The sequence below is a fragment of the Perognathus longimembris genome, chromosome 1 (assembly GCF_023159225.1).
Source record: "Perognathus longimembris pacificus isolate PPM17 chromosome 1, ASM2315922v1, whole genome shotgun sequence".
NCBI classification, from domain to species: domain Eukaryota; kingdom Metazoa; phylum Chordata; class Mammalia; order Rodentia; family Heteromyidae; genus Perognathus; species Perognathus longimembris.
Genome location: NC_063161.1, coordinates 27,505,795 through 27,533,014, shown reverse-complemented (window position 1 = coordinate 27,533,014; position 27,220 = coordinate 27,505,795). Strand labels below are relative to the sequence as shown.

Genomic DNA, 27,220 nt, shown 5'->3' with positions numbered 1-27,220 from the left:
TGAAACTCACTCATGTGCTCTACGTTTACTCCTTTCCCAAGCAAGTGGCAAGATTTTACATGAATAAACATAGAAAAAGGAAGAGACATAATCAATTCTTTCAGCTGTATGATTTTTTCGCAATTAATCTTCCTAGAATACTGCAAAACCAGTAGATATATTTTAATTTTACATTTTTTCTGTATGTTGACAGAATATTTTGTTTGGGAAACAACTCAAAATTTAACTCAAATCTAAGCCCCTAAACCCCTTGTGAAAGCTGACATTTTAATTGTGGACTTTATGATCTCAATTCTCAGGGTTGTCTTTAACGCTGGTGAATTGTAATTAACCAGTGAGCTTTGCAATTATGTAATGCATATTATTATGTTTCTCCAGCAATTTGTCATGGTACTTCCAAGGAATGAGGAAAATTTCTTAAAAGGATTTCAGAATTTTATGAAACATAAAATTTACCAATTAAGTCAGGAAGGGAAACTATTATATTATTATAAGAGCAACTGGTCAAAATAACAAGCTGTTAAAACACAGATTTTCAAGCCAGTGCTGGTAGCTTACTTTTGTAATTCTATCGGCTCAGGAGGCTGAAATCTGATGATTTCAAAGCCAGCCTAGGTTGGGATGTCCAAGATAATCTCATCTCCAATTAACCAGCAAAAAGCTGGAAGTAGAGCTGTGGCTGAAGTGGTAAAGTGCTAATCTTGAGCACTGAAGCTCAGGGACAGCTCCCAGGCCCTGCGTTCAAGATCCAAGCCCATCATAATATACACACTCATACATACACACACACACACACACACACACACACAGACCGGCACGCACATACACATGCATGCACACACATATTTTCTTCTACCAAAAGAAACTTGCTAGATAAAAGCTTTCGTATAGGAACTGAGTGGGCTTATTGAGGGACCAATGGTAGAAAGTTAAACAAAGCTTCCATCATACCAGTATTGCATAGAAAAAAAAAGGAAATATATATGTTGCATGCTGATGGCTAGGAGGATGAGATATGGAGAATCATTGCTTGAAGCCAGATGTGTCAGTAAGTTCATGAAAATCCACCTCCATAAAGGCCAGCAAAAAGCACACTGAAGACATAGTTCAAGGGGTAGGAGATATAACTAAAGCAAATTTAAGTGAGCTAAGTGAGAGGCCCTGAGTTCAAACACCAGTACTGAACTAACTAAAAGCAAATAAATAAATGTTCCATTGGCTGAACTAGACTTAAATAAGTAAGGCTCCCTAAAAATATTTGATTTCTTGAGGCTGGGAATGTGGCTTAGTGGTAGAATGCTTGCCTAGCAAGCATGAAGCTCTGTGTTTGCTCTTCAGTACCACATAAACAGAAAAAGTTGGAAGTGGTGCTCTGACTCAAGATGGCCTTGAGCAAAAGAAGCTCAGGGACAGTGCCCAGGCCCAAAGTCCAAGCCCCAGGACTGGAAACTGGAGTTTGAGCAAAGTCCAGGAGATGCTATCTCCAATAAACACCAGAACACAAGAAAGACTCACAGCATGTTATCCTGTGACATATTATAGATGAAATGGTTGACAAATTTCTGGCCCTAGTCTTTGAAAATTTTCTATGACAAAACATTTAGGATTTTGTGGGCAATTGAAAACCTGTAATTTCCCAAGTTCAAACCCCACGACCAACAAAACAAAACAAAACAACAAAAAACCCTTTGCTCCTAAAATTAGTGCACCTTAGATATATAATGTTTATAGTGATATGAGCCACTAAGACTATTTAGTTAGCATATGATTCAAATAAATATGAGATTAAATTATTGATTTATGCACTAGTTTTTCTTCTTAAAATGCTTTAATATTTTGTCTTTTACTAAATATTCATGAAATATATACATTAAATATTTATATAAAAGAGAATATATGCACACATCGATCATGGTTGTGTTGTTTAAAGATAACAAAATTAGGCACAGAGGTACTGATCTGTAAGAGTTGAGCATTAGTGAGTCTAAAGCAAGAGGATTGAAAAGTTTAAGGCTATCGGGCTACACAGCTCAAGACTAGCTCAAGACTAGACTCTGTCTTAGGAAAAAAATAATATAACTTAACTGACACCAAATTTTACTTCTTTGGAAATGAGCCTTATCTGTGTCTTCTACAAATGTTTCCTGATCCTCTCTCTCTCTCTCACTCTCTCACTTTATTTCAATTTTGTCTTTTTTCAGTTCATTTAGTTTCTTTTCTTATTATGTGCTAGATAAAAATATTTTTATATGATTGCCTAGAATCAGAACTCTTCGTGTTTATATATGAATGTTATATGAGTAACATCATTCTTGCTTTCAGTATCATGTTTTTCAAATTCATTCCCAAATACTTGCTTCCAAGTCTTTCAAGAACCCTTACATACTTGTCCTGCATCAGAAAAAGGAAGGCCAAGTAAATGCAGCTTCCTTTGTTTCTATCGCTAATTGTCTTCCAAAAATATGGAGAAAACTTTAGAGTGATGTTACCAAAGAATTATGTTAAGAGTGAAGGTAATTATAGATGCTTTTAGAAATCTTAGTGTCATTTAGATATAATTATTCTCATTTGCACATTAAATATTTTCTACTTGCATGCATATTCATTATTTTTCTTTTTATTAACTTAATTATGGATGTATTTATGTATGTGTTTTGTATGTGCGTGTGTGATTGTGTGACAGAGGTTTTTTTATGTATCTTAGTCTATCCTGAAATTTGTAATCCTCTTTATCTCTGTTCTCTTCCCACTGCTGAGATTAGAGGTGTGAATTCCCATGTCTGTCCATTTCTTTTTATCCTTTTTTTTTCTTCTTTTAAACTTTAAAAAATATTATTTTTTTGGTGCCCATTCTTGGGCTTGAATTCAATGCTTGCTCACCATTTCTCGGCTTTTTCTTTTTACCCAATGCTAGGAATTTACCACTTGAACCATAGCTCCACTGCTACCTTTTCTGCTAATTTATTGGAGATAAGTGTCCCATGGTCTTTTCTGCCACTGCTTGATTTGAACTGTAATCCTCAGACCCCTTCTCCTGAGTACCTAGGATTATCTAGAAATGGGTGTTCAGCTGTCCATTTCTTTAAATGTATAATGTACTGTATAATGTACTGTTGACCTATTTATGACAATTGCTTAATTGGTCAAAGGGATTGCCAAAAATTAATACATTGAGAGGAGGATCCTATGATATTGCATATTTGCACTGCACTATGGGACAGGTCTGTGCTTGGAGGTGTATACCTGTAGGTCAACACTTAGGAGGCAGAAGCAGGAGGATTGTGAGGTGGAAGCCATTCAGGCTTTCAAGTGAAAACCAGTTTCACATAAAAGAATTAAGCAAAGAAAAATAATCTCAGAAGAGTGGTAGAGACTGCAGTTGTATAAGTACTGAGGAGCCATCTTTAGATACATGAAAACACAAACACAAAACTTGAGTTACACATGTGAATATTCCAATGTGCATGAATGTGCACTAAGATGTCACAGGGGCTAACAATATGGTGGTCCCTCATTGTTATGATTTCATCAAAATACTCAACTATCCATTTTAAAGTACTTTTCCCTCACTCCTTATTAATTGCATTTCAGATCTATTTGAAGAGAGCAAAGATAGGAAAGACAAAAGTTCATTATAAAGTACTGTAATTATATCTACATGTAAGCCTAATGATTATGTATTTTTGTGTTACTGAATCAAGCCCTTTAATTTCTTTCACTTAATATTTGAACTGGGCCTATTTTATCAGCCATTTAGTATTACATCCTGTTTGGGGTTAAACTAGGGTACAACTGTCTCAGAAAAAAGTTTTCCAGATTGGGAAAGCCTGCTGTTTCCCTAGAATCAATAGCAAGTGATTTTCCAATAATGAGCAAAAAGTCCAGTCTGCCCCGCTAAACATCTTAATAATATATGGAGTAAAAAGTGTTTCAGTAAAAACAAAATAAAATGAACAACAATAATAACAAAAGCCTACAAACTTATCTGTTCTAAATTTCCCTTTCTTTCTCCTCCTCCCCCCTCTACACTGAGATTAGAATGTTTAAAATAATTGACTTTCATAGAAAAATGGTATTTATTTAAATTATAGTTTTGGCACTACCTTAAGTCCAAATGTTCAATTTGGGTTAAAGAGAAATGGGCTTTGGAAGCAAAGATGCAGACATGTGTGAGCCTTTTATTTAGTCTTGTTGAGTGTCTCTTTGCTTTTTAGTAGCAACAGTGATAATGTCTCTTATGAGTATTTGTCTATCCATCTATCCATAATTTATCTAGATATTTCTCCTCTCTCTCTCTCTCTCTCTCTCTCTCTCTCTCTCTCTCTCTCTCTCTCTCTCTCTCTCTCTCTCACCCTTGGATTTGAATACTTGAAGTCAGCACCTGATCACTGTCCCTGGCTTCTTTTTGCTCATAGTCACCACTATATCACTTGAGCCACAGCACTACTTCCAGCATTTTTTTTGTATGTGGTAACGAGGAATCGAACCCAGGGTTTTGTGCATGATAGGCAAACACTGTACCAGTAGGCCAAACTCCATGGCCCCATATTTCTTATTAGATATATTAGGCACTAATATATTAATCCACATAAATTACTTTTTTGTCTCTTGTCTGGAACAGAATATTAGCAAAAGTTCACTTTTCATCCTTTTTTGAAAATAGATGTCTGATTTAAAACAAGCAGCTCAAAGTTGGAGAAAAGAGATATGAGGACTTTTCCTGTTTATAATTGCATTTTAATACTTCGGTTTCATTAAATATTATGAATTGCTCAAAATTTTAAGACAGAGGTAAAGAAAGCCCCAAGGTTTAATGTGTGTGTGTGTGTGTGTGTGTGTGTGTGTGTGTGTGAGTGATTATCATGTAGTTAATAAAATGACCAGACTGATCCCCTCAAAGTCTTATCTGAAGATTGCAGTTCAATTCCTGCCTGTGCAGGGAGGTCCTTGAATCTCTTATTTCCAATTAATCAGCCAAAAATCAGAAGTAGGGATGCGGCTGTAATGGTAGAGTGAGACTTAAGTGAGAAAAGCCAAGTGAGAATCTGAGGTCCTAAGTTCAAGTACTGCCACATATATCCCCCCAAACAACAACAATAACAACAAAACAAAACAAAACATTTTTTTCTGATTATCTTAAATTGCATTCAGTTAAGTATCCAAGAGTTTAAATGCCCTTACCAATTTTGGCAGCTGTGTTAGTTTATTGGTGAAATACAGCTGCAACTATGACAGTCTAATATCTTTAGTTACTCATGTAGACCTGAGTTTTAAGGAGCTAGGATGGTGCTGACAAATTTCATTTGTTCTTTCAATAATTTTTCCAAGTGTCATGTATGACACATCACAATTACTGTGTTTTTCATAAAAATAGATATAAAATTTCTTTAAATTTTCTTCATAAAATAAAAACATAAAATGCTTATCTGTGTTTGATGACTTTGTGAAATGTCAGACATGAACTCACAATACTTTGTCAGTTTCAAATTACTTTATGAAATCTGAAAATACAAATTTGAATGAGGATGTTAAAAGAGACTGGAAAGATTGATTGTTGCAGATCACTTAGATTTTATAGAGGGAACTCACATTCTATTTTTCTCTTTGCAACAATTTTAGCAGGAAGGAAATAATTGTTCTTTTCAAAGATCATAAAATAAACTATGGCAGATTGTGGACTGAGTAAAAAGAACCTTTCAATGTGAATTAAAGTTAAATTTCTCAGTAAGTGGATACTTTTTTAGATGTGGTTGACTATCAGTAAGAAAGGCATCTTGACGTGTGAGAGTAATTCCTACTTCACTTCCTGAATGTTTAATAAAATAAATTCTTTGTCTTTATGAAAATGAAATGCTATAGTTCTGATTTTCTAGAATTTAGCCAGTGAGAGATAGAAGTGTCTGTTTTCCTTCTTTGAATATATTCATGGACTCCCAAGTATCACAAAATGGAACATGTTCTTTAAAAAAAAAAACACACTGTTTATTAAATCCATTTCACATGTAAGACACCTTATCAGCAAGAAAATCTTGATACATGACTAAATCCCCATCATCTTTGAATAACAAATATTTGTTGACATATTTTGGTTTTGTTCCATTTACAGAACATTAGAGGCAAATGTGATGTTTTTATATTTAAAATTATATTTCCAGGGGAATACACATTTCTTACTATGTTGCTTATTGTTTATTTTTCTGTGGTCTGGAAACCATAGTATGACTATGAATAGCAAATACCTTCCTCTTGTGGCTGAGTATTATTTGCTCCTACTGTCTCTGACAGAATGACTTAAATTACATACCTAAAATTACAGGTACAAACCATGACTGGTGGCTAGTTTTATTCTTCTGTTATATTGTTTCAAGACAAAAAGTGTCTTATACGATGAATTTGTATAATAGGAGTTAAATGAATTCTCTTAAATATCTCAAGGCTTTATTGGGAAAAATTGTATTAAAATTTTCAAACAAATGAATTGCATGTTTTGAACTTCACATGAGTTTCTAATTATATGTGTGTACAAGCCATGTGCATGTCTTCTGTTAGATTTCTAATGCATAGACAACTTATTTAGACTTCCTAAAATTCTCTAGAAGATTTGGGGGATTGTATTTCAATAAAATCATACTTCTAAAAGTCATTACCTAAACTATTCTTGTCAGTAAAATATATAGTCTTAAAATAGAACATACATTGCATCAAATGTTAATGAAAACACATGATTTTGAGGTAGTCTAACACATAAGAACTAAAATGGACATTTGAAGGTAATCCCAAACACCTGTTTTAAATTATCATACCTCAAAAGCTTAATGTTAACCTTCTTTAAGCAGCATATGGCAAAATCCATCTCCCTTTACTTTTTTAGAGTAGTACTGAAATTCAAATGCAGGCTCTCCTGCTTTCTAGGAAGATGCTCTTTCACTTGAGCCACACTCTCAACTCTTTTTACTTCCATTTATATTTCAAGTAGGACTCAGATTGTGACCCTCCCATGTGTGCTTTCTGTATAGTTGAGATTTGGCCTGGGCTGACATTGAACCATAATCCCATGAACCTCCTTATCTCTACCTAACAAGTAGGTGATATTGCTGGTATGTGTCATCATATCCAGCCCCCAACTCTGTTTTTACTATTTATGAGTTATATGATACAATGCAGGATTTTGTTCTTTTAGTTCTTGCATGTTTTCATAGTCCAATCGTGTTACAGGATTTCTATGGTATTTGTAGGATCTATCTACTTGAATAGTGCAAAACCAACATAGTTTTATTATGCATTGATGTTAGTATAATTTTTATGAGGCTCTTAATAAATGATGCTTGTTTTGGTTTTGTAATGACACATTGTCTCATCCATAAGCCTTTTGTTCTTTGAGGGTTTTGCTGGGATATTTTCAAGTAGTGAGATCAGATTTTAAAAGAGACAATGTTTAAAAGGTAGCTTGGTAATATGATAAAATTTTTCAAGATAATAGGAAAATAAATCATAGAATCTGCTATGCTGATTCATTCCGTTAATTATATAGAAATAAAATAATCTTAGCCTTTTAGAGTATACTTTTTATCTTTCTCATTAATATATTTAATTTTAAACTGTCATATAGCATTAGCTGAAATTAAGTCGAAGTATGTGTTATTTTTTACTTTATTATTCTAACCATAAAAATGAAAAAAATGACTGCAAATTTTATATTTTAGGTTACATTCTCTACAGCCTTTCTTTATATTAGTGTCTAGATATGAAAAAAAGAAAGAAAAATCAATCACAGTTGTGTTTGGAAGTTTCATACCTGGAATTGCTGCAATACAGTTTCTACACCAACAATTTGTGTGATAATTATATATTTAATTTTGCCTGTTGTTCACAAACCTCAAGGTCCTTTTTACTAACACAAGATTGGAAAATAGTTATTGATGAGGAAAATATATTCTGAAAGGGAATTGTTTTTGTATTTGAACATGATGAAATCTTCTAGGTCAACATCCTTTACCCCAAAACTACCAAGAATGGAACTAGATTTCAGGCAATTAGCTAAATATATTTTTTTTCCATTGAGAGAGAACATTATTCCATGGAAAAGCTAGAGCATCTCTGCATGTGTTTACAGGGCTTTGTTGTTGGTTGGTGGATTTCAAAGACAGTTGAAAGAAGTTAGGATTTCTCTAAGATTTGAAGTCACTTAGCAACATGATCAAGTGTTTGGTATTTCTTTTTCAAGTCTAAATAGAATTGTAAAGTGGTCTTGCTTTGTTCCATTTCTTCTTTGTCTAAGATTGGTACTACATAAGACTCTATATACCTTTGGTCACAGGGATGGGGAAAAAAATGGGTCATGTGGAGAACATCATTTGAAAGCCATACAGAATTATCACTATGGCAAACGAACCTCCTGCAGCTGATGAGAAGCATATGTCTTTCTCACCATGCACCAAATGGTTGAGGTGTGTGTCTTATACCACCAGTGGGCTGATGTTCCCCACACATGCTGAGACAATGAAATATTCTAATAAGGGGGGTCAGATTAGTTTTGAATATCATGACTCGGTCTTTCTTTACTTCCTTTCTGTATTTCTGGTCTCATCCTTAAGCAATTTAGTTTTCAAATATGTGGTTAATTGGAGGATTTTTATTTTTTATCTGTCCAGACACTGTGAACAACTGTAAAGGAATAGAGCTTTCCCAGAGGCAGGAAACTTAGTTTCATGTTGTACCTTTTCCACAGTTAACCTTGCTTATGATTAATTTCTAAAATATTTTCCTTCTTTGAAATTTTGAAATAACTGTCTCCTCTGCTGCCCTTCATCCTGAAAATCCCCCTGATTTTCCACTTGGATTAGTACAGTTACCTTCTGATTCTTTCGTTTTTTTGTGTGTGTTTCAGTTATTATCCACAGCAGAAAAGGCAACGGTGACTTTTTAAGCTATAAATCATATCACAAGACCCTTTCACTGAGAATTGTCACCTGTGACGTTAACACCTTGTCCCCTTCCACTCCATGTCATCCTGTGGCTCACCAGATCCAATTGTGGTAACCCAACTTATCTCTGTGTTTGTCTCATCTTTCCTTTTCACCTTGCGGCCCAATACCTGAATGGCCCCCTTTTTTGATAGGATATACCAAGTTCATTGCTGCTTACCTGTAATCAGCAATCTTTGCAAGGCTGGCACCTTATCCTTTAGTTCTTAAAGTTGGCCTCTTTCCTTGTTTTGATGATATGACATCTAAATTAGCCTGATAGCTAGCACCTTCTCTGTTTTCTATTATTTACCACTTTTTGAAGTAAATTCATGTATTTTATTATGTTGATCCAAATTTCTTCAACAACTCTTATCTCTTCTTCCTGTTAGGTAGGCTTATGCTGCGTGGGGATTTTACTGTGTTAACTTTTCATCGCTGTCACCAATATCTAGTGGAAGAAGCAATTTGAAAGGAAACATTTGTTTTGGCTCACAGTGTGGAAGGTTTCAGCCCACAATTGGATTGTTCTATTGATATGGGTTTGAGATTGAATATCAAGGCAAGGACATTTGTCAAAGCAGCTCACTTTCATGGTAGACAGGAAGCCAAGAGAGAAAAAGGAAAGGATCAGGGGTCTAAAATATCCTTCAAGAACATGCTCTCTCCCCAGCAACTCAGATCTTTAACTTGGTTCCACCTTCTGTAGTTCGACAGTTAACTTTAAGTCTGTTGGTGGATTACACTATTGATTAGGTCAGAGTTCTCATGATGTAATAATGGTAGTCAAAATTAACAGTCACACTGATAGTTTATTGTCTAATCAAATTCCTGGCAGGAAACAAAATTAATAAGTATTTGTTTAATAATTTGTGATTGGATAAATGAACGATCAGTTAAGTGATATATACTCTAGGTATAGCTATGTACTGCTGACAGACCATGAAGAAATATGGCACATGTTAGATTTTTATTTAAGGCACAAGTAGTTAACTGGTCAGCTTTTACCACTGAAAATATGCCTGAATATATAAATATTAAGGAAGTCCTTGCCATAACAGATTCTCTTCCCCTCTTCCCTGCATGTGGTCTCTAAGATTATGGTTTAGATGAAAGGACATTATAATGATTTCTCAGGAGTAATTTCTATGTAAATCTAGGTTTATTAACTAATCCTGTAATCAGGGCAGAAGTTGGGAGGGATGAAATGGGTTGAAAATAAGCCTGAGTAGTAGAACTTTTCATAGAGCCATATTTTATTAATTTAAGGAGGAGGAGTACTAAATATAAAATACATGTAGTTTATGCTCATTATATTTGAAGTTGGATATTATTATTTTCTACTTTTTCTATTTTTATTTGCTGTCATTGAGAAGTTGATAGTATTTTGAAATGTTTTATATTTCAGTGTAAAGTTGCATGGGTTCTTCACTCCAAGTCCTAGTTCATAATGTGAGACTGTAGCTTTCTCATGAAAGACATAAACTGTTAAATAGAGTGTAGAAAAGAAATTGAAAGATTGAACTTTGCATTAGCATTTCTGCTCTAATACTTCTATATTAACTGAGAAAGCTCTTTCTCTTTAAGGTTGTGGAATGGGATTTTGAATTCAAGTCCTCACACTTGCAACCCAGGTGCTCTACCACTTTTGCCTGGCTCCCAGCTCTTTAACATGACAAATTCTTTAGTGCCTCTGGGCCTGTTTCCTTATGTATAGAATGAGCATAATAAAATCCATGTATAGGTCTGTGTTAAGAGCTCTATGAGATGACATATTATATGTGTAGCATGGAATGTGGTGTTGAAACATTAGTATTTCCCATAGGTAATAAGGACATGATGCAGATTGTATTCCATATTATTTAATTAATTAATGGTTCAATATTCTAAATCGCCAAGGGTACCAACCACAATAATTTTAAGTATCAATCGTAAATCTTTTAAAAGTAATATATATATACATATATATGTATATATATATATATATATATATATATATATATATATCTCAACTCACCGAATTCTCATCACAAAACCTAGGAAACACTGTTTCCCCATTTTACAAAGCATTAAACTGAAGTGCAAGTGCAAGAGTATGAAATTATAGGAACACAGGCAAATTGGAACATGAAGGAAGCAACTCTTTGTAAATGCATTAAAATGAATTCTTAAAAACCGTTTTTTTTCTTTCCTCAAATGTAGTCAATAATCAGCTACATAAATATAGCTGAGCACATAAAGTTCTTCTCTCATGTCCATATTCCTGCTGGGGAAAGAGTCCAGTTTTGGGAATTAATACTTTGACTCCTTGTGGGGAGTGAAACAGATGAAAAAATTAGCACTCTAAAGAGCTAGTCCTGTTTGAGTCCCATACTGTGTGAGCGTTTACTAATGCTGTGTCTTTTACTAATACTGAGAAATTACAATTATCTGAGGAAAAATAGAAAGCATATAGAAATATATAGTTTTCAACATGATTGAGTGTTGACAAACTTTCCCCAAAGTGAACTTACTAGTAAGAAAGAGTAAGCACATGGTATCTAGTGCCCCATATATGCATAATCCTCTCATGAAGGACGGTATGCTACTAATATGTATAGAAATCAGGTATAGCCTGATATATAGCTTTGGTCTTATTTAGAATTTTTGCTTTTCATTTCTCAGTCTTCTGTATCATTCATCATTGCTTCCTACTTGAATGAAACTTTTGCTTATCTTAAGATGATTTCTTACTGTGTCTGGTCCAGTAAGTTTATGATAATTTCAGACCATAAAAACTCCTGTGGAAAGTTGAAAGAGCATGGAGTCTTTGTGGGTAATCTTAAGATAACATTGTTCTTGGCCCATTGATGAACTATAACTGTATCAGCTTTGAGACATATTAATTGCTTTACTTCCTTTTACACTTTGATTATATTTAATCTTTCAGATCGATAAAATATTAAAGTATGAAAGAATACTTTTTTTATTCTTTAATGTTTTATGAAGTTTTTCTTTTTCTCCTAGTGGTACTTCCTGATGGCCTGATACTGTATAGTATGTAATTGGGTGGATGCTTAACCTCAATACTTCTTTTTCTTCTTGCCAGCATGGGGTAACCTTGGAAATGTTCTCAAGAGTCAGAGCAAAATTTCTGAAGCTGAAAGCGCCTATAGAAATGCTTTGTATTACCGCAGCAACATGGCAGACATGCTGTACAACTTGTAAGTATGCCTTGCTCTCTACAGTTTCATTGTCTTTTGAAACCTATTGTGAGGGATTACTGTTTTACCTAGTAGAACTGGACATGATTCTTGGTTATTTTTCTGAAATAATCTTTTAACAATGTGTTCCATTATGGTGAGTATTTAAGTTTAAAACAAGCCTTTATTATGGTACTTACATAATTGCTGCATTTTTTAAAGGACCATAATTGGCTTTCTTAATAAAAATTGTTTGTGTTAAAGTACATAAAGAATATGTGGTCAGCCAGGGGAATCAGAAAGTGGATTGTGGTGGGCAAGGCTGTTCTTCTACTTCCTCATGCTCTTTTTTTTCCCCCCCAAATATAATGATGATTATCAGCAAGCTTTGGATACTAGTATCATTTAGAATATCCATGTGTGTTGAATTGGAAAACCCTCAGGGTTGATAGTGATTTTGTTCTTAGAGTGAGAGGCACTGCAAGTATTTTGAGGTTTGACTTGGTAAATCCAAACACAATTCAGATTCTTTCCTTGTCTCTTTCATTTATAAAAATATTTTTAACCTTTCCTAATTACTAAAACACAAAAGGGAATTTTAACTCTTATAACTGGAAAATTTCAGGATGTACTACAGGTAGGTACAGTTAGAACCAGGATCCTGTTGTTCTAGGATTTGTCTCCATTTTATGGCACTGGTTTCATCTGAGTATGCTCCATTTTCTTTTGTACTTTGAAGGAATGGGGAAGCTGAGTAGTATATCCTATGTATTTAATATCTTTAATATTTAATATCTTCTCAATCTTTGAAAAAAATCTTTTTTGTTTTATTGTCTGTAAAAATTCTGGAAAAAATTCTCTGAATGTTTCTTAAGGAGTCATGTGTTCTATGTTAGTTAAGGAGACTCTTTATTAATAGCAATTTCAGAGGAAGTACAGAATACAAGAGAATAGCTCCCTGTATGAAGGTGACAAATCCCAGGAAAACAAGATGCCAATTGCTCATGCCTAATGATGTCCATAGTAGCAAACAAATTTGTTTGTTTAACAAAAATAGTTAGAAAAAGCGAGGATAAATGGAGAATAATCTTGATATTGGAGAGAAAGCAGAAAGAAGAGCTCAGTTTAATTTCCTGTTCAGATATTCACCTTATTTTCAACTTCCTAGACTTTAACAGTGGGGTCCTCACCTATTGTCCTACGGTGTTTTCTCTTTACTTTCTCAATATTTAATTTCTGTTACCTGGAATTCCTTCACCTGGAGCATGCCCATTCTATACCATACCTTCCACCCACTCTGTTGGTCTTCTTACTTCCTCAGACATTTTGTCTCTTCTTTCTTGAAAACTATGTGAATTTTCCTCTTTTCTTTATTTCAATGAAAATGCATAAGTACTTGTCCTCCTCTAGATGCTATTCTTACATGCTTTGATATTATTACTGACTCATGGGATTTATTTCATGAAAAAGTGTCTTATCAGTTTGTTACATTTATACACATTGTGTAATTTCTTTTGCATGTGAAAGTAATGTCACAGGGCCTCTGACCTTGCAATGCTACTTTTCTTCCAGTGCCCATTCACATTCATTTTGGGGAAAAGAAAGTAAACAGAAGACTCAACATCTCTTTAGTGAATTTATTTTTTATCACTCTCTTATATAAGTTTACCATTTTTGTTGTTGTTTTAAAATTTTTCATTGCTGGTATTCATATCTAGGACTAGGTTCTGATAGGCAGGCCTTCTACCACAGATATTCATGGGACCTTTTGGAAGTTGTTTGTTCTTTAGTGAAAACATAAGTTACTTCACTTTGCATGCAATTTAAAGTTTTTAAATTACAATTTTGTCATTGGATGCCTTTATAAACTATAAAAATATATAGACTAACATCTCTGATGTTGGTTTTTCTTTTGTATAATAGGTTTTCAGAATCACACAATTGATCCATTGTCAATGAATTACACTGTCAGATTTTATAAATAGATACTTGGCTTTCAACCTTTTAATTGTATGAATCACCTGAAGTAGAATTGATTTTCCTTTTGGCTAAAAAATAGTTGATGTCCTTTCATTGTTGTATAGATTTGTCTCAATCAGTTTCTTCCAAGTAGTATTTAAACCAGTAGCTCAATAGAACATTGACTATTTTATTAGACTTTAATTTTTTGAAGGCAGATCATAAATTTATTGTGTAAAATCAATTCTTGATTATCTTAATGAAGAGATCATTTCCTTGCATAGTAGAGATTTTGCCACCATTAGTTAGCTGTCCCTTTTGTTCTGGGTTGTAAGAATCTCATTAAATATCTAATCTGAGGCACTGGAAAGGGATAAATAAAATAAACTAATAAGCTTTGGGGAATTTTATTTAAATGGACAGTAATGCATAAATCCAGGAGAGAGTTCTTTGCAAGATCAGCACATCTGACAAAGGTCAAAGAAGATCATAAAACAGAAAAAACGAAAACCCCACTGTGGGATTTCAAGATTTTGTATGCATTTTTCCCTGAAATCTCATTAAAAGGCCTTTAATTTTTACACTCATTTTATTCATAGCACTGTAGATAAAATGAAGGACATGCAGTTTCTAAAGAAGTTCATAATAACATCCTGTTTCAATGCTACTGGTTTGGTTTAATGTTAAAACTGATTGAAAGTTGCTTAAATGGCCAGAAGCTGTTTTGCTGTTATTGTTCCTAAAATTATGTTCACATGGACAATGCAGGCGGATGTGCAACATAATTTCGAGTAAATTAACTTATTTCCTCTGAAGGGGGTTTTTACAGTATGAAAGAGTGTCTTTTGTCCCTCTGCTCCTGAAGAAAAATGAACAGATGTACATTCGTTACTTGCATAGTTCCAATCAGTCCTCTGCAGATTTCCAATTACTGTGACTTAAGAATTACTTTCTAGACACTCTAGAAATTATAGAAAGAGTGTCATCCACTTAATTTATTTTCACTGCTATACAGAACATAACTAAGGATTTGCTTATATGATGGAAACGTGGCTCACAACATAATTGACTTTTGAGTGCATCTGGATATTTAGATGATAATGAATTTTAAATATGAATATGTCACCTGCTGCTTATTTGTATCATATATTATTGTTACAAAATAACATGTTAATTCTGTGGCTGAATTACATCTCCTATCACTTGCTTCTTTCAATTAAGTTTCTAAAATTGAATAAGCTTACTTTTATTCTGATAAGGCCTCTAAGCCAGCCCTATTTATATAGCACCCCTTTGCCTCTTTTTCTCTGGGGTCTCTTATTAGCTTATTACTTGGGTGTATTAGATGGCAGTAATCCTACTTGCTGTTCTGCTCCTACAGAGCAGAGGGTGAGAAAAAGCCCATTTATCACCTGAAGAAGGAGGGCCATGTCCAGCTTTGGGTATTGAAATTGCACATCATTTTTCCAGAGAGATGCAGGCAGGGGATTTCTGAGACAGTTTGAATTCTAGGTTAGGGGAATAATCCAGGCTATTGTGAACTTTAAATCGAGATTGGGCTTTACCAACAGTTGTAGACTATGAATAACCTTCTCTGTTTTAAAAGTCATTTTATGTTCCTGTGTGTCTACTGAACATTTGCTTGTTAGAAGGAAAAAGTCTCTAAAATCTTCAAAGACCAGTTTTAGCGGATAGTGCCAGCCTGCCAGGCAAAGTGTGCCTTCAATCTCCTGTAACTTCAGAGTCAAACTTTGATCAAAAGCAACAACAGAAGGCTTAGAAAGACAAACAAGTCAGCCAGTTCTTCTGTCCTGCTTTTTTCTTTTTTTTTTTTAATGTGAATTTCTCATGGCTGAGATTTTTTACTGAGACAAGACCATTCTCTTTATTAAACACAAAGGCGAATTGAAAAGAAAAGAGAATAAAAGTAAGTGCTGTTGGAAGTATTCACCTATTTTCTCAGTTATTCCTAAGGGATTAAGAGCTCTAGTCTTCCAATACCTTATAGGTTTTTCTCCTTTTTTTTTTTTTGTCATTTCTCTATATTTAGCCACCAAGGTACCTCCTCCGTTCACAGCCAGAACCTTCCTTGTTGAAGGGAAGTGCATTGATCCTTGCTTTCTTTCTTTAACCTCTAAGTTGATTGAATGAAGAACAACATCCTGTACCAAAATTAAACAAGCAAATGCACTTTTAGAAATAGTGTTACCAATATTTTCTTCTAGACTTTGAAGACTACCATAGGAAAAGTTTGTGGGTGAATGGATTGTTTCTAAGTTAATTTATCTATGTATGTATGTATGTATGTATGTATGTATGTATGTATGTATGTATGTATGCATGTATGTATCTATCTATCTATCTATCTATGTATCTATGTATCTATGTATCTATGTATCTATCTATCTATCTATCTATCTATCTATCTATCTATCATCCATCTATTTCTAAGATGGGGGAGTAGAGCATGGAATAGTCTGATTTTCCTGTTTTGGAACTCATTTTGCTTATTTTTAAGCTAGAAAGTGCTTGTATGACCTAACACCTATTCCTGCTGAACCCGGAGATACATGATACCTCTTCCCATTTTGTAATTTACTGCTTCAACTGCAGACTTTTGTTGGAGTGCTGCTGTTAAGGGACAAAGAAAACACCCACTTTGTTGAACATTTATGTTTAAAGTGAGTACATTGCACTAAATCATTGTATGCCTGGAGGGACTCTCTCAACACAAATTATAACCATATCTGTGATGGAATCAGGCCACAAAGGAGCTGTTTTGTTTTGGTTATTTTTCTCTCACTCTTTCCCTCCCCCGCTCTGTCCTTCCTTCCCTCCCTCCCTCCATATTTACTTGAGTGTGCTGATTCCTGAAAAATTCACAAATGTTGGTTGCTGGGTTTTTGTTTGTTTGTTTATCCTGCTTGAATAGTGATCATTTTAGGTTTCTCACTATGGACTTCCACGTATTTCATACTACATCATAATATCCTCCTCCCCTCGGCTTTAGATTGCTTTTTTTTTGTTCTTTTAAAAAAAAAATTGTTGTTGTAGAGTTGATATACAGAGGCGTAAGAGTTACATGAATCAGGTCATGAGTATAATTCTTTTAGAACCATGTCTCCCCCTCCCTTACTCTCTCCCAGTGTTCCCCTCCTGCCCCCACCCACAAGGTATACAGTTCATTTTCCACATAGTATTTAGTGAGCACCACTGTTGAGACTGCTTTTTAAATCTCAACACTGGCAATTTCAAAACTTATCTCAAATAAGTAAAATAAATGAATAAATAAATAAACCAGAAATATAATGTTGTTAAGTTTCACTGGGCCACATAGGCTTATGGCTTAGGAGATTGCCTGCAGTGATTGTATACCAATAATTAATTTTCTTTCAAGAATTCACTTAACAACTAACACTTAACATCCATGTTGTATAGCTACTGTGAGTAGCAAAATTGAGCAGTAAATGTTTATGTACGTTTAAATTACATCATAGGTGGTTTAATTTGTGTTAAATGCTTTTCCTAATTTTATTTGTTTGAAATCAAAGAATTCTGGAGAATGAACAAAAAAAATGAAAGGGATTTACTGTGATTACAATATATATGTATATATGTACATATATATGTATATGTGTTTGTGTGTGTGTGTGTGTGTGTGTGTGTGTACACATACTTTTTACCGGAACTGTATTTATTTTCACGGGGGAAAAAAGAGTTTCCTTTTACAACAATTTAATTCTACATCTTCATGTGCCTTGGAGACACCTTGGTAAACACTTTGGAACATAGGCTTTGACATTATGTGAACTTGGATGTAAACCTTCCATTTACTAATTCTTTGTCTGACTTTGGGCAAGTTGTTGATCTTAATACATCATCTGTAACATTAAGTTAGTATTATCATTGAAAACGAAGTCAAATTTACTTAGAAAGTCTCTATTCTTATACATTCATAAAAGCTGAAAAAATTAGATGTTAATTTTCTTTTTATTTCTAAATGTTCCATAACTGCTTTTATGGAGATATGTTTGTATTCACTGGCTAATATTTCTACAAAAAAAGTTTGTTTAGTACCCTTTATGGTGGATACAAAGAGACATAGTGAAGAGCAAGGAAAAGACAATTTCTTATATGGCAGAGGCATACCATGGAATATAGCACATGGGCCAACCTTCAGCCCTCTTTGGGCAGAGATATGAACTATACATTTAAATAGACTTCCAACTGGTCAGGGGAAAGGAGGTTTGCATATTAATTACACAGTCCTGTTCAAAGTATGGCCTTATTGGCCATTAGTCTACTCCCTGTTTTGGGAGGAGCTCCAGAAAGGCAATTACTGGTCCCCTCACTGGTTTGGATAAACAAGTAAACTGTTGCCTAGTCAGTGGTCTGTCCTGAGGAGTCTCTGTTGTTCCTTATGGGTAGTTTGTGGTTTCCTGTCATGTTGATGGTATCCATCAGCCAGGTCCTTCCCAGATTTTCTGGTGACTGTGAAATGACTGCTGAGAAAATGATGCCTAGCCTCTTCTGCTTTTATTTAATCCATGGACCTAGCCTAACTGGCTTTTAATTACCTCTTAGATTGGAGGATACAGCTTATAAACACTTGGTGAAAGTAAGAAATGCTATTACAGTGGAAAGAACATTTATAAATAAAGGAAGAGAAAAATTGTGGATACTCATGATGATGGAACACCAGTGTTTGACCTAAAGAGAAAGAGCATTATTAATGTTTTAGCTGAGATATGGGATTTAGAGCCAATGAACAGACATATAATAATGGAAAAGCAGTTGGATTTGATGTCTGATAGCTGCAAATTTTAATTTCAATTGATTCTTTCTAGCTGTTTTAGCAAGGACAAGTTAACACCTCTTTCTTTTATTTTCATATCTCTATTTTTTTCTAATTGTAAGGATGGAATGAAACAATATGGAAGACATATTATCATAAAACCATCCAATATTACTTTTGTTTCTCACATTCTATTTAACATTTTATAGGAAAATGTACTCATACCTGTTATTGCTTTTGGTAGGCAGAGGAAAATATTGACTTATATATCCAAAAGACAGGCATAAAGATAATAATTAATATATTAATATACAATATAGTTATATGAGTTTTGGATCCAATAATAATTAAAACTTTATGAATTTGCTTAAGTTTCTTAACTATTTTCATTATTGGACTTCTATTTGAAAGTGGGTACCTCTTTGATTGTATTGTGAGAATTAAAATAGTAATCACCAAGAATTTTGTTTAGGAGCTGATTGAGCAAAAAATGTACTAACATAGGCTATTAATAATTGAATAGATTTCCTCCTTCAAATTCTGCTTCAGAAGAGAGATCTTTGAAGTAAGTTTCCTATTAAAGTGAGACATCATAGATTGTGTGTGTGTGTGTGTGTGTGTGTGTGTGTGTGTGTGTGTGTGTATTGGTCATGGGGTCTTAACTCAGGGCCTACGAGATTTCCTTGAGATTTTTTTTGTCCTAGGCGAGCACTCTGCCATTTGAGATACAGCTCCACTTCAGCATTTTTGGTGATTAATTGAATGTGAGTGTCTCAGATTTTCTTTTCTGCTTTGAAGTAGAATCCTCAAATCTTAGCCTCCTGAGTATCTAGGATTACAGGTGTGCGCCACAAGTGCTCCCCTCCCCCCCCCCTTACAGTAGCTTTTTATTTTTCCTCTTTCTTTCTTTTCTTTCTTTCTTTTATTTTTTTTTTTAACTTCCCTTTCCTGGGGCTTGAATTAAGCATGATTAAGCAGTCCGGCTCAAAGTTCGATGTGGTACGTCAGTATCCTAGTTCCAGTTTTGCAAGGTGGTTTGATGAACTTCTTATTGCTTGAGCAGAAAATCAAGTTCCCAAGAGATCATTCCTGCATGGAGGTGATTGCATCATGAGGTGATGTGGCCATAAAACTTTTCTGTTCTGGTATCCTGAGAGACTATAAGCCTACAACTGACTGAAAACTTGAGATACCTTTTCTGGAAAGGGGTGTTTGGAACAGGACATTGTTAAAGCTGAGAGTAGATGCATAATTTATTCTGACCTTTGTGGCTTCATTCTTGCGGCCCTTTGTGCCTCAAAGGAGGTGAGGTAGGTTAAGTGTCAGCTGTTTTTAGATAGAGAATCTCTGAATGACTAACATGTCTACATACAGAGTTAAGCAGGACTCTAACACAAAGTTTTAAGATAAAGGAGACCCAAGCAAACTGAGGGCAAGGTTGCAAGGTTTTTAATCTCACTTTTGCTTATCTCATGGACTTAAATGAGGACTGAGTGATTATTAATAAAGTCAGTTTCTAGTACCTGGCACAATGGTACAGTGTGTAGCATGTTTCAGCTTTGGCCAGCTATGTACTAGAACCAAGTACCATCATCTTATGTGATGTGGCAGTTTTATTCTCCATTTCACTGTTTCTGTTTTTCTTTCTGCAATGGAAATACAGAGTAAAAGAATTCACTCTCCATAGCAGTGGAAAGTAACCTTTCAAAAATAGCACATTTTTTTATTTTTCATATGGCACACGTAGTATGCAATAGCCACAATAACCTAACAGGACTTTAAAGTAAGTATCCATTTAAAATATGATTTTTATAGCAAACATACTAAGTATTATTCTCATATGTAAAAGTTATGTGTTTTAAATAAAATTCAGTAATTTATGTTAGCTTATGTTTTATTTTTTATTTTATTTATTTACTTATTTTTTTTTTGGCCAGTCCTAGGCCTTGAACTCAGGGCCTGAGCACTGTCCCTGGCTTCTTTTTTGCTCAAGGCTAGCACTCTGCCACTTGAGCCACAGCGCCCCTTCTGGCCATTTTCTGTATATGTGGTGCTGAGGAACCGAACCCAGTGCCTCATGTATACAAGGCAAGCACTCTTGCCACTAGGCCATATTCCCAGACCAGCTTCATGTTTTAGTTCTTCTCTACCCAAAGCAATCCTATTAAAAAAAAAATGGGCTGGGAATATGGCCTAGTGGTAGAGTGCTTGCCTTGCATACATGAAATCCTGGGTTCAATTTCCCAGCACCATATATATAGAAAAAGCTGGAAGCGGTGCTGTGGCTTAAGACCTAGAGTGCTAACCTTGAGCAAAAAGAAGCCAGGGAGAGTACTCAGGCCTTGAGTCCCAGTTCCCAGGACTGGCAAAAGAAAAGGAAAGAAAAGAAAAAAGCTCATTGTTATTAGTCTTTAAAATCATTTTATTTTAAAAAATGGGAGAAAATACAATGATAGATTTTTGAAAAACAAACTTTGTATAAGAGAAGTCTTGTGCTTGGCCCTCAAATACAAACTGTCTTATCTTATGGTGACCTGAAAGGGCCAGAAATAAAGTATGAGACAGAAAATACTTCCTCTTTGGTAACTCCCATGGAGCTTAAATTTAATCACTTAGATCTGATTGAATCTTTTTCTAATTGAACATCCTTCCTATCTCTCCTCTACTTGATAATTTCTCAGAGTTTCCTCCTTTTTAGAATTTGAGTATTGAGATTAATTAACATTTTTTATAACTACTACTAATGTCATTATTCCTTTGGGCAAAGAGTAATAACTCTAGCCACTCTGAGGTCTAAATGCTTAATTTAAGAATTCCAATTTCATGTACCCAGACACTCAAATTATATAATTTTAATTTAATATTCCAATTCTAGAGTTGGTAGCTGCTTAGTCTCAGTATTACTCAAAACTAAACAATTATTCTCCATGTTCATTCAAATACAATTAAAAGATTTTTTTGTTAAAATTCCCTGTGAGAATCTTATTTGTTATATGTTTGATAGCTTTATATTTAAAAAAAAAAACTGGAAGAGAAACAAAAACCCAATGTGTATGTCATATTGTCAATTGTTAAGTGGTTGATTGGCAAGTGATTGAAAAAAAAATCTAAAGATAACAATAACTGTAGCTGCTTAAAGTTTACTGTCATATAAGTAGAAATCCATGGATTTGTAGTTACAGCCTGCTAGGGTGATTTTAATGCAGTTTCCTGGCCTCGGTTTACTTTGTAATACACTATCTTTTTCTCTGTCCAGTAGGAAAGGGAAGGCTAAGGAGGATGGACGCAGTCCTTCTGATCATTTGGTAGAGCTGCCCAGCAGTCTGTGCTTTGTGTCACTAGACAGCAAGCTAGCCTTGTAAGCAGATTTGGCTGCAGTTTTGATCATGGCTCTCTGCTTATTCAGTGAGGACCTAATACAGTGCCTGTTGCATCTGAGTCACAGGCTTTCTCAGCTCTCACTCTGTGTTTGGAAATATTGTCTTGCCAAAATCTAGTAACTCGTGTTATTTACAGGCTCTGAATTTATAAAGCACTTTCGACTTTCATTCCACTTGTTCTTAGTGTGGTCACATGACAATTTTTGCCTGCTATTTTATCAGGTAGTTATGGGAGCAATTGTGTTTGATGAATACGTACATCAGTGCTATTGCTTCCATTTATACATACGTCAGTGCTGTTGCTTCCATTTGATAACGGGATTAAGGATTTATTTTTCCAGGTGTCTTATTATAAACATTGTTAAAACTAAGCATAACTATTGAAAAAAGTAGAAGAAATGCATCTGTAATAACACAGCACAGTTAAATTATATAAAAATATCACATTGAATGGCCTTAACTAACTCACAAATTTTGTCAGGAAATTTGGGTTAATGCAAAGTTCAAATATGAGTTTCACTTATGTTAATTAATTGCTGTTGAGACATTTCAATTGCTTGAGTTTCTTAGGGGGAAAATCTAAACTTTCAAATTTATATATTAAATCATGGGAGGCACAACTTCTAAGTTTTGTACTTCCTGTGTATTTCAAAGGAAAATCATATGCATTTAAATTCAGAGGCATGTTTTAACTTAAGATGAATAAAATATTTTCTTTTGCAGTTGAACTTTAGGAATTATAAAATGTTATGTGAAGTATTTATTGTGTTTATTGTATGTAAACTGTTTTATCTGAATTATTTTGTTTTCTAGGAAACTGTAAGACTAGTATGGAAACTTGTTCTCAATAACATAGCCATAATTTTCAGTTGTCTTAGCATTTCACTTTCCCAGTGCTTTCTCCTGCACAGCTCATGCCATTTCATTTTTCTGAAGACTATTATTATAAACATATTTATAGTCAAAAGATTAGCAGGAATCCTGGGCATTGTAGATCCATGCCTATAATCCTAGACACTCAGGAGGCTGAGATATGAGGATCATTGTTGATACTATGCATCACTAACTGTTGTTAACTTACTGTTTTGAAAGAGACATTGTAGGAAAATAGAAGTAAAATATTCCACATACTGTTAAATTAAATTGACTTTACCATTCAGAATTTAAAAATTAGAAAGTTTCGTTTTCCATTCTTTTTACCCAAAGAGTATTTTTAACTTTAATTAAGATATAACATGGGCAAATTTGTCTGTCTTGAATATAACTTCATATAACACAGCTTGGTGGTACATTAAAATATGTCCTTGTTTTTAATGTGTAGAGAATCCAGAATTTATTGATGCAAAGTGCAAATAATCTATACCACTGATTTGTACAAGTATATACAATTGTCTGGAGTAACTGATGAAGGAAAATGTAGGTGCTCAATTATTGCCATAGTACTGTCTTATTTGTAGCTTTGTGATCTTTTGTATATTACTGGATTTTCTCTAGCTCAAGGTTCACCATGTGTAAAATGTACCTAGTAGTAATGACCTTCCTAATAAGATTATCACTGAGTATTATTATGTATAAAACTCCACATATGGTAAGTGTAGCTGCTATTATTTTTATTGCAACTGCTGATTTGTGAAGAAGTTCTACCCCCTTAGCCTATCTTCTGTAAAGTAAATAATGCACTCTATCCATGTGGAAGACAATAATAACAGAAGCCTGGTCTAACAGTGCTAGAAATGATCAAAATTCCACCTGAATTTCCAAAATAACACTGATACTGTTTCACTGTTTGTTTGATAGTATCAAACAAAATGTGAGTTTTTAAATGAGAAGATAATATAGTCTAATATGTGTAGATTTAGAACTGAATAATTTTATCTTTTTTTTTAGTTATGGAAAGAGGATAACGTTTAGTATCAAAGAAAAATTGTTCCAGTTCTGGCTTTTCTTTTCTTTTTTCAGTTTCTTTTAAATCTTTGTATTCTTTTTAAATAGTGTACAAAGGAGTTGCCATTCCACAAAGCAGTTTATGAATGTAGTGTGAGTGATCAATGTCGCCCCTTCAACATTAACCAAAAGTTGGTTGTCTGAATCTCCTTCTTTGTGATGATGTCACACTGTGTATATCTGTGTACTTTGAAGCCTCTGCCATATCATTTGTGCTATGTGAATGATATTGGTCTATTGTTTTCTAGTGCAGTCATTTCCATTATCATTTGTTTTCTTCTTCCCCTTAGTAACATTGTAGGTACATGGTAGAGGTGCCTTACTGAGTTCACTTTTATAGCAACTTATTAGGTCTTATTGTTCATGATATAAGTATATTTACTGGACCATATTTGATGCTCAATTAAATGTTTACCTACGAGAAATCAGCCATGGTAGCCATTCACTTTGACTCACCCTTTGCTCATTTTATGCAGTGATGTAGAGGTAGACATTCTATATCAAATACTGTATTTTTACACAATCCCGGAACCTAAGTTTCTGTTGATTCTGTGAAACCTCGTTCCTCTGAAGTCACTGAGGATAGGACTGTGTTGGTGTGGTGATCATACTATTTATTATTCTGTCATTCATAGGCTTTATGAATTGGGGAGTGACAGAATAAAATATATCAGCCCTATGCATCCCAGGAGGCTTGGTTCATCAGTTTGCAGGGTTTATGAGCTTCAGGCACATTGTCAGAGATCTGTACCTGTCCTCTTTGTGTTCATTCCATCTTGCCTAATGCCATATTTGCCCTTTAGAAATGTAATTATGTAGAGACTAATTAGTGGCCTATTGCAGTTACTCAGGTGACTGAAAAGATAAAAAGGGCTCTGACAGAGCCATAAAGATGAACCTTCAGGGACAGAGGGAAAAGCCTTACAAAATGAGAACCAGTGAGCTTTGGAGACTTTACGAAGCATGTCATTGTAAGTGAAAAATCAAGACGAGATAATCAGGTTTCTGATTTCAGAAACCAAGGCAAATGATGCTGTTAATTACCAAGATTTTTTTCCCATCTATTTTTAGTTATTGCATTTATTTCTTTATCTTTAAGTGGGAGGTTTTTTTCCTTCGGTTTTTGGATATATTCAATTTAAAATTCCAGTAAGTTCCTAGATTGATGTGGCCCAATCAACTCTTGAGAACAGATCTGGATATCAGAAGAGAACTCATTGCTTCAGGATTGAAAGCAATGAGCAAGTACAGGAACTGTGCTGATGTATTATAGTATGCACAGACCAAGGAAATCCTGTGAAGTACCAGCTTCCTGTAAAGGATTAAATGTACTTTCTTCTCTATTCTGTACAGGATGATGTCAAGAATGGAAAGTATTAGGGCTAGGGATATGGTCTAGTGGCAAGAGTGCTTGCCTCATATACATGAAGCCCTGGGTTCGATTCCCCAACACCACATATAGAGAAAACGGCCAGAGTGGTGCTATGGCTCAAGTGGCAGAGTGTTAGCCTTGAGCAAAAAGAAGCCAGGGATAGTGCTCAGGCCCTGAGTCTAAGGCCAAGGACTGGCAAAACAAAACAAAACAAAACAAAAAGAATGGAAAATATTTAGGAAGGACTCGTCTCTCAAAGCCAAAAAAAGACAGATAGGAAGGAAGCTAATGTCAGTAGTTTAAGTATTGCACCTAAGTGGCCAGTTCACATAAATCTACTCATCTACTCGTTGGGGTATTTGATCATTGTTACAATGTTTTAGAGGGAATTATGGCAATATAACTTCAAGGAGATTCAGGGGTAAATAAGACTTGATATACCACTGATCATTCTTAAAAGAATTCTGACTTTGAAGGGAAGGACAATGAATTATGACCAGTAGTTTCAAGTTTCTGCAGGAGTCTTTTTTCCCCTTTGTGCAAAGAGACACACAAATTTTTTTATGTGATACATGTCTGAAAATACTTATTGATTACAAGAGAATGTGGCTATGGATAGAAAAAGTGTAATCAAATATAGTCATAACAATTAGTGTGCAGATAGGAAAGTGAGACCAGGTACACTCAGGAAATTGGTGAGGCTGGTAAAGATTGGAGAGAAAGAACAAATGGATAGGACAATATTAAGATGCATAGTACTGAAAAAAACCTCCATTGAAAACCCTTTGTACAACTACTTAAAGATAAATAAAAAATATTTTTAAAAAGAGAATGGGGCTAAACTAAAAGCACTCTTTGGTTTCCTGACATTTTGTTTTTATAGACATAATAGTAATTAATTTGTATTTAGGTCATATGAACCAGATCTAGAAGGGCTGGGATATTGCAGGGGCTAGAATTTAGGAAGCCTCCTTGGGAGGCCAGCAGAGGCTAAGGGTCTGTAGAGAAAGTCGTGTTTTACAACAGTGACCTGAAATTTACACAGTATTCTGAAATTCAAGATTTCTTGAGTACATCCACATGCACATAAATAGCAATGTAGATGGCCTCCAGTTCTTTGTTCTTTTATGGCATCTGATTAAATTCTGTCTCTCTTTGTCGTTGACCCAGACCATCTTTTGCTTTTCAAAGAGTCATGGACAAATATTTCCTAAGCAGCAGCTAGAGTGGGAGACAGCTCATGTTTCCCTGTGTATATCATTGCCTTAGACAGCTTTCCTTTGTAAAAGTGATGAGAAAATGTGCATGCTCTTCAAAGAAACCCAGGTGGTTAGTAAGTAGTTTAGAGGAGAGGGACTAGGAGGGGAAAGTTCAGTGGAAAGGGAAGGTCTAGGATGGGGTGGGGGTGGGGGGCTGGCAACCAGTATATACAGTATCCAGGGTACTTTGATGACATAGAGTGATAGTGCTGGGACAACCACAGGCAGGGGATAAAAGAGGATCATCAACCAAAAAAAAGCACTATGGTTTCACATGGCATGTTGAATGTAATTACAATAGTGATATAACACTCATTTCCATAATTATTTAGGAATAGGAAGTCATGTGGTGCTTTTGTTTATAGT

General features: G+C 34.6%; 1 protein-coding gene across 2 annotated transcripts in view; it reads left to right on the top strand.

The window, feature by feature from the left end:
• Positions 1 to 27,220, top strand: part of Tmtc2 (transmembrane O-mannosyltransferase targeting cadherins 2) — a 336,895-nt gene that overhangs the window by 180,496 nt on the left and 129,179 nt on the right. For both annotated transcript variants that reach the window (XM_048358667.1, XM_048358672.1), the window contains exon 4: positions 12,052 to 12,166. In XM_048358667.1, the coding sequence (XP_048214624.1) occupies positions 12,052 to 12,166 (115 nt within the window). The remainder of the gene's footprint in view (positions 1 to 12,051; positions 12,167 to 27,220) is intronic.